Source organism: Camelina sativa, chromosome 2 (assembly GCF_000633955.1).
Source record: "Camelina sativa cultivar DH55 chromosome 2, Cs, whole genome shotgun sequence".
Lineage (NCBI taxonomy): Eukaryota > Viridiplantae > Streptophyta > Magnoliopsida > Brassicales > Brassicaceae > Camelina > Camelina sativa.
The window spans coordinates 323958-340416 of NC_025686.1; the positions used below are offsets into that span (position 1 = coordinate 323958).

The following is a 16459-nucleotide window of genomic DNA, read 5'->3' on the forward strand; positions in this document are numbered from 1 at the left end:
AAAAAAAAAAAAAAAAAAAAGGTTAAGTGAAGGGGTTACACTTTAGTTGATCACAAAAGTAGATTGACATTTCTAGCTACACATATATTCATTTAGCATTGTCAGATCGTTCTTTCTCAGATGGCTCTCCCTTTGATCCAAAGATGAATTGCTTCATCGAATCTTGTGCTGATAATATCTTCCTTTTGATCTGTAAAATACATCAATTTAGATAAGCATATCTGGACTCGAATGGCTGAAAATCCCCCATATTCAAGAAGAGAACATACATATATATGGACAGCTTCTATGATCATGTAACATAACACACCAAAAAATTGTTCATCCCGAAGCCTACATAATACATACAATGGACAACTGATTCAAGGCAAGTATTTTCACTTCCATAATCACCAAAGAAAACTCAATTAGAAAGCTCATCTACAAAAGTTATAATGCTAATAAACGCACCCCAATTCAAGCTTCTGATTCTAACTCATGTATAAACAAAAGTAACATAGAAACGAGTTCACATCCAGATTTTACAATTACACAAAATATATCATTTAGGTTAAGCATCTCAAGACTAAAAATGGCTGAGAAAACTCATCATGTTCGTGAATGGACACACACACAGAGATAGTAGCTTTATATAACAAAATCCCCAACCAAAATAACTCATCCTGAATCATACAAAACAATGGATCAAGCAAGTGATTCCAACCCACACTCGGATCCGATCACCAAAATCTGAGCATCATATGTTAAGAATCTCCCAAAATTGACGACCTTTTGATTCCTATTTGACAAAAGCTAATAAACTAATAAGGTCATACATCTCTAGTCTAGAAAGAAAGGTGTTCGCATCGAAAGAAGTAACAGANCCAAAAATCTCAATTAGAAAAGCACACCCCAATTCAAGCTTCTGATTCCAGCTCATGTATATAAAACAAGTAACACAGAAGCGAGTTCTCATCTAGATTTGCAATTATACAAAATAAACCATTTAGGTAAGCATCTCAAGACTAAAAATGGCTGAGAAAACTCATCACGTTCGTGAACAAATCATATGGACACACACAGAGATAGCTTCATATAACATAATCCCCAACAACAATAACTGATTCCGAACCATATAAAGAAATGAATCAAGCAAGTGATTCAACATTCGGATCACCAAAATCTCAGCCCGAAAGAAAGCTCATCATCAAGACTAATCTACTAAAGAAGGAACGAAACCACTAATCGCTCATCGAAAGAGGTAGCAGAAACGAGTTCTCATCCAGATTTTCATTGAAACGAAATCTAATTCGCAGAAAGAGAGACTTAAAATTATTTCTAAGTAAAAATGGGGGGAACTCACGGGATCAAGAACGTTTGGTTCGGGACCGTAATCGCCAGTTAAGAGGAAGTAGGAAGCTACAGCAGTCGCCACCATCGTCGTTCTTTTCACGACCTTATCGGTTTGAGGATTCATCTCCGATTCTCGCTCGTTCGTTTGACCAGAAAAGAGAAGCAGCAAGAGGAGTCGTAAACATTGGCCGAGAATGACAGCTTTGGTGACGTTTGTATCTTTCACACAGAGAGACTGCAATACATGTTTGTATCTTTCTCCACTTAAAACGACACAGCGTACGACTAAATTAAGCTCAAACGACAAATCAATCCTCAGTGTCCATCCTGATACTATCCGGCCCGTTTCTAACAATTTTCATATCTAATTTAGGCCCATCTAACCAAGCACATGAAACAATGCTTTCTCCCGTTTTAATGCTCATAAAAGTGATACTATTCTGTTCGGCATTCCATACCCGAACTATATATATCACCATTCGGAACCTAAACAATGCTTTCAATTGATAAGACTATATCACGTGTAAGCTGTTTTATTGATTTCTCTCAATCAAATGTATTATTTATTTGGCCTGTCTTGTTAACGTAAATACACTACACATAACATTTACCATTGGTTAATAATGTAAGCACAACAAACGATCCCCTTATATTGGTACTAAAAAGCCGTTTTAATATAACATAACATTTACCGTTGGTTAATAATTATAATCTCATTTTCATTTAAACCAAAAGTGACCAAAGTCTCTTTCTTTCATAATTTATGCATAGATCAGTAAACTGAGCATCTGATCTAGCCAAAAATATGAGCAGAGATCAGTTTTGTGCAACCTTTTCTTCATCTTCCACCCGCATTTATATATGTAATTTTGATTTTCTTAGCGCATAAACTTGGGAATCGCGACTTATGAACCTGCATAGTTTTATTATTTTAACTAAAACCACAATGCTCGAATGTGTCTTTATCTAGCCCACAGAAGTTCAAGTTAATGGGAGAGAGATATTGTCAAGAACCGCCGGCCGTAAAAAGGTATAATTCTTTGATATGTTCCAAAGCACATGCCAAAACTAAGTGGAGTTTTTGCCGCTAGAAGTAGAACAAACCAATCACCAACAAGAGAAGAACACCACCATGGACCAAGTACTCTTTTTCTCCTTCTCTCTTCTTGTTCACGTCCTCCGTTTCTTAGAAGACTTTCCCTACAACGATATATAGATTTCATTAGTAAAAAGCCCAGCATACTAAAGACTAAAAATCTCAACGTTCTCCGATGTTAAAAATTAAAGCCCATCTGCTTGCTTGAAAACCAAATGTACATCCAGCGGAAATAGTTAGACAGTAACAACGTATTGACACAAAAGTCTGTTCAGTTTGGCTTGGATGCATAATTTACCTGATGTGAACGATTTTCTGTATGGCTTCGACTAGAGAGATGACTGGTGAAACTTTTGAAGCCTTGGCCACCAATATGATTGCATATTAAGCAATACCAGCTGGCAGATTCACCCCTATCCTCTTCAAGAGCCGCCCCTGAATCTGGGAAAGGTGGGGAAGTAGCTAGTTCAGCAACAGGTTCGCTAGTTATTTCAACAACACTGTGAGAGAGTGAGAGAGTGAGAAACACACACCTGCTGCCAGAAGAGAGCTTCCCCAGAGGACGGAGTCTTGTTTAGGAGAAGTATAGGAAAAGGGCCGGAAAATGTTGTATCCACTCGGAGGTAGAGGGAAGCCTCTCGGATGGCATATGCCCAAAATATTAGCCGGGGGTGGATTCGTAGAAATCCACCGAGACATAAGTTACTTGATGTCAGTGGAACCTGTTTCAGAAGAAACTAAAGACTTGAGAGACTGTGCATTCATCAAGGCATAAAAGGTGAGAAGATATAAATTAACCGTGTGGGGCATAATAAAGAGTGATTCCAGTGGAAGAGAGAGCTTGAAGGATGCCGTCATGGACGTTTGTTAATAAGCCAACGGCGTAGATGGTGGGAGGAGCAGAGTAGCCATGAGATTCCAACAAGCGATTGATGGAGGGACGACCAGACGAGCATGAAAGCCAGGGGGAAGCGGAAACAAATTGATGTCCCAAAAGACCGATGTTACAGCCTCAGCCTCCTCGGGAGTAGCCTTCTACATTAAAAGTGAAAAAAGGAAAACTATTGGAAGGAGGTTTTGAAGCAGACAAACACGTACGGGTTCAAAATGTAGAAATCTCAAGGGTTATCAGCTGATACTAGTTAAAACTTGCCTCTGGTTGCCATCTCACAATGGTGGGGGGATTCTCATCCTCGTCCCTGAATCTCGGCAAGGGTAAATGATCCTCGACAGGCAGGTACTCCGTCCTCTGTTTGAAAAAAAATGCAAATCCAGTGTGGAAAAGGATAAAATGGCGTCAGAATTAGGCAAACAAAACTACAAGTGAGAAAAAGTAGACAATGCATGGGGTTGTGTGACTCAAAAATAGTTATTGCAAAGGAAAAAAAAAAAAAAAAGCATTGACTCGTTTTATCTTAATTACCGTAACTATATGTACTTCGGAAGAGAGATGACTGGTGAAAGTATCAAAGCCTTGGCCACGAAGATCTTTGCCATCGCCAAAAAGATCTTCGCATATTGAGCAGAACCAGATGGCAGATTGATCCGTTGTTTCACTGCATTTATCATCCTCAAGCGTCCCTGACACTGTGGGGAAATAATAAAAGTAGAGAGCTATTACAGAAACAGATATGCCTGGTTAATTATTTCAACAACAACTGTGAGAGTACTGGACAAATACACACACACACACACCTGTCAGAATTAAGTTAATCCAGGTGATGGCGTCTTCTTCAGGGGAAGTAAATGAAAACGGCCTGAATAGGTTGTATCCACTTACAAGTGGTGCAGGGAAGGCATTGGGAAAGCATATGCCCAACATATTAGCTGGAGGTGAATTCTCATCCATCCACTCACCCATAAGTGACATGATAGCTGAGGAACCTGTTTCAGAAAGAAACTAAAGACTTGAAGAAACTCTCTCTATATATATATAAACTAAAGACTTGAAGAACTCTCTATAAATATATATATATATATATATATATATATATATATATAAACAGAAGACACTAAAGAAGAATTGGAACTCTCATATTCAATTCATCATCCGATCTTAGTTAGGAAGGTATGAGGATCAAGAGAATACTAACTGAAGGGGGAGTAATAAAGGATGATCCCAGAGGAAGAGAGAGCTCGAAGGATGTCAACATGTACGTCTGTTAGTATGCCAACGGCATAGATGGTGACATGACCAGAGTAGCCATGAGATTCCAAGAGCCCATTAATGCACGGACGGACCCGACGTGGATCAAAGCCAGGGGGAACCGGATACTCCTTGATGTCCCAATAGACCAATGTTACAGCATTAACCTCCTTCCCCGTAGCCTTCTTCATCATTCAATAAACCTAACGACAATCAAAATTTCAATATTGGGGAAGCAGATCAGATCGCTAACAACGGAATATCAAAACAACACAGATATACGCATTAGTCGGAGAGATCGATTGACACGGTTAAATCACCGACCGAGAAAGCGAAACACAGGCCGTAGACCGCAAATACAAACTCTTCAAATACTTGTGGTGAGCAAATATACATCTAATTCTTTGCATATATATAATAATGAAATAAAACACATAATATGTCGTATATTATATGATCCGTACGACAGAAAGAGTTGTATAATTGCATGAATGATTAGGCCATTAGATCTCTACCACTTCCATTTAGACTCCAAACCTGAGTTTTAATTAAATCTTATTGTATATATTGGAAATATTAACATTAAGCACTTAACACTTCACATACAATTTCTAAAAATATTCTTCATTCTCTCGATTACGAGATTCCTCGTTATACAGCTCGTGCATGTGATTTCACTATAATCTTTGTTCTCAACATATATAAAGATTCCATTTTAACTAAAAAAAGAATATTTATATATTATCAAACACCTTTTGGCTTTTCCAATTTCAATTACTTTAGGGTCATCAATTATGAAGTTTGTTGATTCTAAAACAAAAAGAAGAGAGAAGAAACAAAACCAAGCATGAACTATGGCCCTAGATATTTTTTTATTTTTCTTTTGGCCCTCTTCGTTTCTTTTAGGGCATTCTCATCCCTCATCCTGCTGTTGGGTGTCAAAAAAGCTAAACAATAATATTTTTAATTTAATTTAATTATTTAATTATTTTTTTGTTTTTCAACAAATCAAGAGATGACAGATGTTGACACTGTGTCTTATTTGTTCTGGGCAGAGACACTGATCACACATCTTTCTACCATTTTCTTATTTTTTTATTTTTTTATTTTTCTGATCCCATGTCAAAAATGTGCAATGGGAGTGCTCTTATGAAATCAGTAAGTTAACAAAAACTAAAGAAGAAAAGCAAGAAATGAGCTTTTATAAATATATTTTTCGAAATAAAAAGAAAAAGAGCTTTAATCTATATATAATAGCAAACCCACTTTTTTGTGTCAACTTTTAATCCAATGGATGAGATTAGTTCCACTTTTAATCCAACGGTTTAAAATTATTAATCGTGTCTTTTGGTCGCACCCTCATCTTTCAAAAATCACACCTCTTAATTTTTGCATCTCTTTGTTGTACCTCTTGGTTTCAAAAATCACATCTATTAATTTTTACACCTTTTTATTTCACACCTCTATGTGTTACACCTCTTTGTTGTACCTCCATGTTTCACATCTATTAATTTTTACACCTTTACATTTCACACCTCTATGTCTTACACCTCTTTGTTTATTATATATAAACTTTTCTTGACTACATAAACAAGTTTCGAAAAATTGTTTTCTGAGTACTAAATAAGGTCAACTTTAATCTAACGGATAAAATTCTATATATAATAGCAAACCCACTTTTTTGTGTCAACTTTTAATCCAATGGATGAGATTAGTTCCACTTTTAATCCAACGGTTTAAAATTATTAATCGTGTCTTTTCGTCGCACCCTCATCTTTCAAAAATCACACCTCTTAATTTTTGCATCTCTTTGTTGTACCTCTTGGTTTCAAAAATCACATCTATTAATTTTTACACCTTTTTATTTCACACCTCTATGTGTTACACCTCTTTGTTGTACCTCCATGTTTCACATCTATTAATTTTTACACCTTTACATTTCACACCTCTATGTCTTACACCTCTTTGTTTATTATATATAAACTTTTCTTGACTACATAAACAAGTTTCGAAAAATTGTTTTCTGAGTACTAAATAAGGTCAACTTTAATCTAACGGATAAAATTCTATATATAATAGCAAACCCACTTTTTTGTGTCAACTTTTAATCCAATGGATGAGATTAGTTCCACTTTTAATCCAACGGTTTAAAATTATTAATCGTGTCTTTTCGTCGCACCCTCATCTTTCAAAAATCACACCTCTTAATTTTTGCATCTCTTTGTTGTACCTCTTGGTTTCAAAAATCACATCCATTAATTTTTACACCTTTTTATTTCACACCTCTATGTGTTACACCTCTTTGTTGTACCTCCATGTTTCACATCTATTAATTTTTACACCTTTACATTTCACACCTCTATGTCTTACACCTCTTTGTTTATTATATATAAACTTTTCTTGACTACATAAACAAGTTTCGAAAAATTGTTTTCTGAGTACTAAATAAGGTCAACTTTAATCTAACGGATAAAATTGTTTCTGTTATCTCATCTAACGGTTTAAAATTATTAATGATTCCAATAGTTGCAAGTTTTCTTTCTTCCAATAATCGTGTTTCTTCGTCGTACCCCCATCTTTTAAAAATCGCACCTATTAAACCGTTTGTTAATGATCTCAAAAATTGCAATGTTTCGGTCCAACAATTGTGTTTTTTCGTTGCACCCCCAGCTTTCCATGTTGGCACCCGTTAGTTTTCACACCTTTTTGTTTTACACCTATTTGTTTATATAAAGTTGCAATGTTTTGATCCAACAATTGTGTTTCTTCGTTGTACCCCTAGCTCTCAATGGTTGCACTTGTTAGTTTTCACACCTTTTTGTTTCACACCTCTTTGTTTTCACACTCTTTGTTTTTATATATATACATATTTTTATGGACTTTGAAAAGAGTTTTTGTTCTTTGAGTATTATTAATGATCTCACCCTTTGTTAATGATCTCAAAGTTGCAAAATTTTGGTCCACCAATTGTGTTTCTTCGTTGCACCCCAGCTTTCCATGTTGGCACCCGTTAGTTTTCACACCCTTTTGTTTTATACCTCTTTGTTTATATATATATCCAGATTTTTATGGACTTTGTGAAGAGTTTTTGTTCTTTGAGTATTATTAATGATCTCACCCTTTGTTAATGATCTCAAAGTTGCAAAATTTTGGTCCACCAATTGTGTTTCTTCGTTGCACCCCAGCTTTCCATGTTGGCACCCGTGAGTTTTCACACCCTTTTGTTTTATACCTCTTTGTTTATATATATATCCAGATTTTTATGGACTTTGTGAAGAGTTTTTGTTCTTTGAGTATTATTAATGATCTCACCCTTTGTTAATGATCTCAAAGTTGCAAAATTTTGGTCCACCAATTGTGTTTCTTCGTTGCACCCCAGCTTTCCATGTTGGCACCCGTGAGTTTTCACACCCTTTTGTTTTATACCTCTTTGTTTATATATATATCCAGATTTTTATGGACTTTGTGAAGAGTTTTTGTTCTTTGAGTATTATTAATGATCTCACCCTTTGTTAATGATCTCAAAGTTGCAAAATTTTGGTCCACCAATTGTGTTTCTTCGTTGCACCCCAGCTTTCCATGTTGGCACCCGTGAGTTTTCACACCCTTTTGTTTTATACCTCTTTGTTTATATATATATCCAGATTTTTATGGACTTTGTGAAGAGTTTTTGTTCTTTGAGTATTATTAATGATCTCACCCTTTGTTAATGATCTCAAAGTTGCAAAATTTTGGTCCACCAATTGTGTTTCTTCGTTGCACCCCAGCTTTCCATGTTGGCACCCGTGAGTTTTCACACCCTTTTGTTTTATACCTCTTTGTTTATATATATATCCAGATTTTTATGGACTTTGTGAAGAGTTTTTGTTCTTTGAGTATTATTAATGATCTCACCCTTTGTTAATGATCTCAAAGTTGCAAAATTTTGGTCCACCAATTGTGTTTCTTCGTTGCACCCCAGCTTTCCATGTTGGCACCCGTGAGTTTTCACACCCTTTTGTTTTACACCTCTTAGTTTATATAAAGTTGCAATGTTTTGATCCAACAATTGTGTTTCTTCGTTGTACCCCTAGCATTCAATGGTTGCACTTGTTAGTTTTCGCACATTTTTGTTTCACATCTCTTTGTTTTCACACTTTTTGTTTATATATATATACAGATTTTTATGGACTTTGAGAAGAGTTTTTGTTCTTTTTGTATTATTTATGATCTCATCATTTGTTAATGATCTCAAATTTGCAAAGTTTTGGTCCAACAATTGTGTTTCTTCGTTGCACCCCCAACTTTCCATGTTGGCACCTGTTAGTTTTCACACCCTTTTGTTTTACACCTCTTTGTTTATATAAAGTTGCAATGTTTTGATCTAAAAATTGTGTTTATTCGTTGTATCCCTAGCTTTTAATGGTTGCACTTATTAGTTTTCACACATTTTTGTTTCACACCTCTTTGTTTTTACACTCTTTGTTTATATATATATATATATATACAGATTTTTATGGACTTTGAAAGAGTTTTTGTTGTTTGAGTATGATTAATGATCTTACCATTTGTTAATGATCTCAAAAGTTGCAAAGTTTCAGTCCAACAATTGTGTTTCTTCGTTGCACTTGCACCTCCAGCTTTCTATGTTGGCACCCGTAAGTTTTCACACCCTTTTGTTTTACACCTCTTTGTTTATATAAAGTTGCAATGTTTTGATCCAAAAATTGTGTTTATTCATTGTACCCCTAGCTTTCAATGGTTGCACTTGTTAGTTTTCACACATTTTTGTTTCACACTTCTTTGTTTTCACACTCTTTGTTTATATATATATATACAGATTTTTATGGATTTTGAAAGAGTTTTTGTTGTTTGAGTATGATTAATGATCTCACCCTTTGTTAATGATCTCAAAAGTTGCAAAGTTTCGGTCCAACAATTTTGTTTCTTCATTGCACCTCCAGCTTTCTTTGTTGGCACCCGTTAGTTTTCACACCTTTTGTTTTACACCTCTTTATTTATATAAAGTTGCAGTGTTTTGATCCAACAATTGTGTTTCTTCGTCGTACCCCTTGATTTAAATATTTGCACTTGTTAGTTTTTGCATCTTTTTGTTTAACACATTTTTGTTTTACACGTCTTTATTTTCATATTTTTGCATCTTTTCGTCATAACCCTATCTTCAAAAATCGCACCTAATAATTTTTTCACATTTTTTTCACCCTTCTATGTTTTCCACCTTTATATTTTACACCTCTTTGTTTATTATATATAAACTTTTATGGAATACAAAAACAAGTTTCGAATTTTTTGTTTTCTAAGTATTTTTTAAACTTACAAGTTAATAAATAAAATCATAGATTTATATGTTTATATATTAAAGTAAATTCACATTTAGGGGTAAATTTAAATATAACAAATGAGATTATTTTTATTATCTCATCTAACTGTTTAGATTTGTTAATGATCTTAAAAATTGCAATATTTTGATCCAACAATTGTGTTTCTTCGTCGTACTCCCAGCTTTCAATGTTCACATTTGTTAGTTTTCGCACATTTTTGTTTCACACCTCTTTGTTTATATATATATATATATATATATATTTATGGACCTTGAAAAGAGTTTTTTTGTTATTTGACTATTATTTAATACCTCTAAATTTAAAAATTCTGAGTATTATTTTCTTTCAATTTATTAATCGATATTAATTCACTCATCTTTGTTAAAAAATTTGGATTGTTTTATTTATTGATTCATTCATCTAACTTTTGTTTAATGTCGTTTTCCATCTAATTGTATTGATCATCTCTTTCAAGTATTAATTTAGGTAATTAATGGTGATTTCTAATTTTTCATAGATTTATATTTTTAGTTAATTGTTGTTGGTTGCAGTTGCAGCTATGAGCTCTTTCTTCCTCATTCTCTTATTATTTTTTATAAATTTCGATAGAATAATAATTCAAATTTTATTCTATATGAATATCTTTTAAAATTGATTATCTGAATATGATTCAGTAAACCTAAATTTATATATCTTTAATATTATTCTCTTATTGTCACCGAATCAATTTTTCATTTTCATATATAACAAATATTTTATTTAACTAATTTGGTTAATTCATCTTAGTCATTATTTATGACTTTTATATTATACATTTAAAAATTACCAAAAAAAATTCACTCGAGATGTGAAATTAACAATGTTAATCATTTCAAGTTTTCACTTTCCCGTGCGGTAACGCACGAGCCGACATCCTAGTTTATATAATAAAATTTACAACAACAACCCCAAAAAGTGCATTTGGGTCCAAATCTAACGAAAGGGAAAACTAGTTTATTATGGTGTCTAAGGCTAGCCTGGTTTCTCCACTCATGTCTTTTTGGCATTTTCCCTCCACTTTTAGTTTGTTCTACTTGCATATATATATGTGCTCCATGTTAGGCATATTCAAAACCCTTTTATTATAAATTAGATATGTCACCTTTTAGTTTCGTGTAATAATTATATTGATATAGCTAGCATTTTAGAAATATCTTAACAATTCACCAGAAGGGAAACTACGGTCTATAGTAGTAATACAAATCGAAGAATTTCTCATGAAGCACCAAATTCAACTCTACTTCATATATATATACATATAATTTCTATGATAAGAAGTTTTTGACTGAAGCCCATACTAATTTCTATGGAAGAGTTAGATATTCTTGCCATCTAAAATATCTATAATGATCAACCACTATTGAAAATATCGTAATGTCATATTGTCATAACACTAAATCGCAAAAACACAAACTAATATTTCACATCAATCTATAGAAAACTCGAGATTATAGATTGATGTGAAATTATAGAAAACTCGAGTTTGCATTTCCATAACAAACTCCTACTCTCTCAAAAGTTTAAAATTCTAGTACATTTTTGCTATGTTTGGCCAATCAAAGCCTACAACCAACTCGATCCCTTATTTTTTTTATATGCTTGATAATAGATCTATAACCCTACATTGACTCACGAATACATAGGACCACTAGAATCTTTGATTTTTTTTTTTTAAAGTTTATTATAGAGAAAATTGTAAAAACAGGCATTTTTTAGGTGAGAGATTCGGGAGTAGGCATCCACACAGTAAAAGACATTAGTTTAGCTGATAAGATCACTGTTGCTGACCAAATTACCCTCTGTGTAAGCGTGGTTTTGTTTTCCACGCGCTTGTCTATGATGTCACGGTAGCGAGGAATAGTCACCTGACGTCTCTTCTCCCAACCATCTCTCCTTCGCCGATCAAAACCAGAGGAAGACAAAAATAAAACCAGCGCTTCCTTTCACCACAACCATGGCTTCTTCTCACGACCGTGCTCCATCGATCAACACCATCTCCGTCACTAACAACACCAATTCCTTTGCCCCAAAAAAAAAATCGCTTCGCCAACACCATCTTAGATCCAAAGATTTCAATAAATTCAATCTGTTTTGTTTTAGATGAAGAAAACTAAACCCTAAGGAGATACTATCTTGTGAACCCAAGGGCTCTAATTATAAAGATTAATCGAATAAAACTTCCAATCGCATCTAAAAATTTACACTAAATTTGGGCAACGGAATCATCTAATTTATAGGGTTCTAAGCAATAGGGGATCGAGAAATTTACCTGAGAGATACGTAGAGTTGGTTGAGTCTCGAAATCGCCTAGGAGAGTAAAAACAATGTCTTAGGCAAAGAAGATGACAGTTTTGGTGCCGTTTATATCATTAACACAGAGACTGCTTGCAATACATGTTTTCTCCACTTAAAACAACACAGCGTGCGACTAGATTAAGCTTGAACGACACATTGATCACCTCAGGCGTTTTTAACTTATTTTATCCTCAGGAGTCCTGACTCCTGATACTTATTTTTAAAATACCCGGCCCATTTCTATCAGTTTTCCTCTCTAATTTAGGCCCATTATCTAACAAGAACATAAAACTGCTTGCCGTTTTAATGATCAACACAGAGACTGCATTACGTGCATGTTCTATCTAACTTCTAACTTCTAAGATGTGAGCAAAAAAAATTGACTCTATTCTGTTCACTCCATTCGGAACCTAAACAATGCTTTCAATTGATAGACTATCTCACTAGATTTATTGATATCTCAATGAAATGTTGATTTGGCCTGTCTTGTGAACGTGTAACTACTACACATAACATTAACCATTGGCTGATAATATACACACAAACGATGTTTGAATTGGTAAGGCGTTTTAATCACCTCTCGATTGGCCTGTCTTTTGAAATATACACAACATGACATGTGATCGCAATGCAAGCCAGTTGACAACATAACCATTGTCATATCTCGATTCAATCTATTCTAAACAAATGTACCGAAAAGAAAAAGAAAAAAAAACCATAACAAACCGAGCAGTAAGGGTTTTTGATTTGCTAATAAAAAGTACAGAATAAAATCATCTATTATGAACCTAACACATACACCAATTAACGTAACCAAAAGGGACGCAGGCCGGATTTAAGATCTGATTTTGTGGAAACGATCCTCACAGAGAAATTGACAATCCCGTTACGTTTGCCGTACTCGTCCCACAGTCTATAACTCAGACAGTGCAAAAAACCCTCAGGCGCATACTCTCCCGTAAAATCCTTAACCGGAACACGTGCCGTTCCCACGCGCTTATCCTCCCCTGATGAACTCCGGCACGAAACCTCCACGTACATGACCGTCGGTAATTCTTCTTTCCCCGATGCAAACTCCGTCTCTAGCTTGTCCTCCCACATCGGATAATCCCCACCGGTCTCGTCCACACTCGTTCTCATCGGATGTTTCCAGTAGTTCCCTGCCATGCCGAAAGCAACGACGGCGTTCTTTTTCACCGGTCTTCTATTGTAGACGAGATCCTCCGCCGATATTCCCGTGATTTGTATCTTACGACTCATTCTGCTTCGATCTACTATTTGCTTTCACGAGACCCTAAAAAAAAAAATGATATTATGGTTCTCTTTATTTATTTATTTATTCACGAGTAACTTGTATTTATCTAGGTAACATACTAACATATATATAGGAGTCTTTATTTATAAAGGGCTTTTTTTTTTTTTTTTTTACATTTTACTTTATTGTTTTATAGTTAAGATTAGGAAACTAGGAAGGTGATGAGAAATTACGTTCATAGAAGAGGAGAAGCTTCCTTCTGTCTTCCTAATTTTAATATCAGAAACAGAATTAAAAAGAAAGTTTAATGAGTTATAAACTTGATGATAAGTACCAAAGCTAAAGAGAAATTAAATTAAAAAAAAAAAGCAACTTATTTATGGTCACATGAAATCAAAATCTAAACGCCTCTCCAAGGGTTTTGAGCCAGAGCAAGTGTTACGTTTCGCAAGTCTGTACTTGGAGAAAGGAGAAGTTGAGTGTTCTTCTTCCTCACTTGGCATGTGACTTCCACCATCTATTTGAAACGGCGTGTTCAGCTCGTTTTGTCTGTGCCGTTTCAAAGCCGGTGAGCTTCTTTTGGAGATAATGGAGGGTGTGTTGAAAGTACTCGCAGCCATTCTCAGTCTCTTTTTGATCTCCTTCACTTCTTGTATGCACTCATTATCGTTGCTGCTCTGTGGAGTTTCTTGAGTACTCTCTGAAACTTCTTTTACATAAATATAGTAAAACTTGTTAACATGTGATGATCAAACTGTGAAACGTGTCCAATCATATATTATACATATTTCACCCTTACCATTGAGGCTTGACCAGTCAGATTCTACTGATGATGAGATTGATTCATCTCCTCTAAGAGAGCTTGTGGAGGAAGGAGTGCTCCTCCAATTAGTGGGTCCTAATGTTAACTCCAAGGAATCCCTTAGAGGACTCTTTGCTGCAGCTTCCTCGATTTGTAATATTTTTTGATTAAAAAAGTTGTATTCAAAACCAGAAGGTCTAGAACCAGAGGAGAGGTTACTAGGAAACTGCTCCAGTCTTTTCTTAACTGAGCAATTCCAGTGGTTCTTAATATTATTCTCCGTCCTGTGAGTTTCCATGACCAAGATTTTAGAGAGAAATAAAACTCAAACCAGCCTCACTATCTCTTCATCTAAATCAGACGAAGTTGATCAGTAAATCAGTAATTTTCTAAGTTATAGTTAGGACAAACCTTCCAGGCAAGAGCTTGGCAATCTCTGCCCACTTATTGCCGTGTTCTCTTTGTGATTGAACGAGAATGAGTTCCTCTTCTCTAGTCCACGCAGTTTTTTTAATAGTCGGATTCAAATGATTATGCCACCTAAAATACATAACAAACAAAATAATATAACCAGCTTTATGGGGATAAAATGTGATGCATGGAAACCAAATGCGAAAAGAAAAACAATATAAAAGACCTTTCACGACATTGCTTGCCGATGCGACCAGAGAGTTGCTTTGAAATTTTCGACCACTGAGGCCTATCATTCTTCATATGATCCTTAACCAATTTACTTAAGAGGTCATCTTCCTGTTTATATATATATATATATAGCAAGAGATATGACCACTTAGTACTAATGAAACAACGTAGGTATAGCTAGCATATATCAATAAGGGAAACCAAAAATTACATCTTTTGTCCAATGTCCTTTGTAGAGGTTTGGATCAAGAACCTTTAGCCAACGGTGCTGACACTGGACTTCGCTTCTCTTGTCTTTCAGTCCAGGAACAAGCTCAACTAAACAAAGAGACCAAGAGTTACAAATTTGGTTTTAGAGTAGTATAACAGTGATGATGACAAACCATTCAAAAAAATGTATATATCAATTACCAATATTTTTCCAGCTGGTATGCCCTTTGTACATCTTCACAGCATTCGTCAAAAGTTCGTCCTGTAGATGATATGGAAAGAATAATTCAATCACACAAAAACATGAACACTTGCAAAAGATCTACGTATACCTCTTCAGAGGTCCATCCTCCTTTAGTTGATCTTCTCGTAGGACCACTCACTCTTTTGCATCTTTTACCACAAAAAAAAAAAAAAACAAACTCCATCATAATTAAGTAGCCACAATATATTATACAATTCAAAAACGAACAAAATTAAAACATACCCTAGAGAAAAGTCAATTGCACTGATATCAGACTCGGATTCTGATCGATTCAAATCATTAGATTCTGTCGTCATAGTTCCTCAACAATTTTGTAAAACCCTAATCAAACGACACACAAAACTAACAAGAAAAAATATCGAAGAAAACGATATGATGAGTGTACAACTACATATCTTAACTAAAAAAAAACTATAACAAGAACAAAGAGAGATTCAACAGGAGAAAGGAAATGAAACTGTGAAGATATCACAAAGAAGAATCAAAATCGTAGAAAGAGGAGAGACTCTATTAAAGATTTGTCGTCCTTCCGTTCCGTAACGGCTACCCAAATCTCTTTTATTCCCCTTTTCTCTCTACCTCTCTATATCTTTTCATTTGGTAAAATAATAACCGACCTTTTTTTTTTTTTTTTTTACTCATTTTTTTCAATACTCTTTTCTTACTTTTTTTTTTTTAACGGCAAATCAGTGATACTCCTTTCTTATCTTAATGTATCGATTATTTTTTTTTTTCAACCAAACTATATTAAAATTAAAAGAGAACTCCATGATTGGTTGTCCAAACAGGAGGATACGAGTTTACAAAGGTAGAAACTGAAGGTAGGGTTCGTGAAGATCGAGCGAGGCAATCGGCCCTGACATTGTCATCGCGAGGAATCCTGGAGAGGGAGAAGGAGGGAAAGGAACTTCGAAGCAATGAGAAATCCTCCAGCAGATTAGAGAAAGTCGGCCAGTCTTCCGGTGCCTGCACCATCGCCGTTAGCTCCACACTATCCGTCTCAAAAACCTGACAATCGACTCCAGCCACCAGTAAAGACTCCATAGCCCAGATCAA

At 34.9% G+C, this 16459-nt stretch overlaps 4 protein-coding genes across 7 annotated transcripts; all 4 read right to left on the reverse strand.

The window, feature by feature from the left end:
• LOC109127167 lies at positions 9-1563 on the reverse strand. The gene is made up of 2 exons (XM_019231558.1): positions 1343-1563; positions 9-190 (listed from the first exon to the last, which is right to left on the reverse strand). Exons 1-2 carry the CDS (start codon positions 1454-1456, stop codon positions 89-91), a joined length of 216 nt encoding a protein of 71 aa, XP_019087103.1. The 5' UTR covers positions 1457-1563; the 3' UTR covers positions 9-88.
• LOC104712031 lies at positions 2288-3454 on the reverse strand. Of its 2 annotated transcripts, XR_002033891.1 has the most exons (4): positions 3227-3454; positions 2962-3150; positions 2727-2869; positions 2288-2532 (listed from the first exon to the last, which is right to left on the reverse strand). XR_002033891.1 is itself a non-coding variant. In XM_010428825.2 (3 exons), the coding sequence occupies exons 1-3, from the start codon at positions 3125-3127 to the stop codon at positions 2503-2505; spliced, it is 339 nt and encodes a 112-aa protein (XP_010427127.1). In that variant the 5' UTR covers positions 3128-3454; the 3' UTR covers positions 2288-2502. The 2 variants fall into 2 exon arrangements, 1 of the variants encoding a protein (XP_010427127.1); XM_010428825.2 differs by having other exon boundaries at positions 2962-3454.
• Positions 3529-12370, reverse strand: LOC104712062. Of its 2 annotated transcripts, XM_019233092.1 has the most exons (5): positions 12204-12370; positions 4522-4777; positions 4124-4312; positions 3852-4015; positions 3529-3677 (listed from the first exon to the last, which is right to left on the reverse strand). In XM_019233092.1, the coding sequence occupies exons 2-5, from the start codon at positions 4766-4768 to the stop codon at positions 3567-3569; spliced, it is 711 nt and encodes a 236-aa protein (XP_019088637.1). In that variant the 5' UTR covers positions 4769-4777; positions 12204-12370; the 3' UTR covers positions 3529-3566. The 2 variants fall into 2 exon arrangements, 1 of the variants encoding a protein (XP_019088637.1); XR_755473.1 differs by lacking the exons at positions 3529-3677; positions 3852-4015; positions 4124-4312; positions 4522-4777 and adding an exon at positions 11302-11990.
• On the reverse strand, positions 12972-15929 carry LOC104712047 (myb-related protein B-like). 2 transcript variants are annotated; one of them, XM_019233082.1, is made up of 9 exons: positions 15626-15929; positions 15471-15531; positions 15340-15400; positions 15140-15246; positions 14924-15036; positions 14698-14826; positions 14284-14570; positions 13872-14193; positions 12972-13142 (listed from the first exon to the last, which is right to left on the reverse strand). In XM_019233082.1, exons 1-9 carry the CDS (start codon positions 15697-15699, stop codon positions 13034-13036), a joined length of 1263 nt encoding a protein of 420 aa, XP_019088627.1. In that variant the 5' UTR covers positions 15700-15929; the 3' UTR covers positions 12972-13033. The 2 variants fall into 2 exon arrangements, with proteins under 2 accessions (XP_019088627.1, XP_010427153.1); XM_010428851.2 differs by lacking the exon at positions 12972-13142 and having other exon boundaries at positions 13868-14190.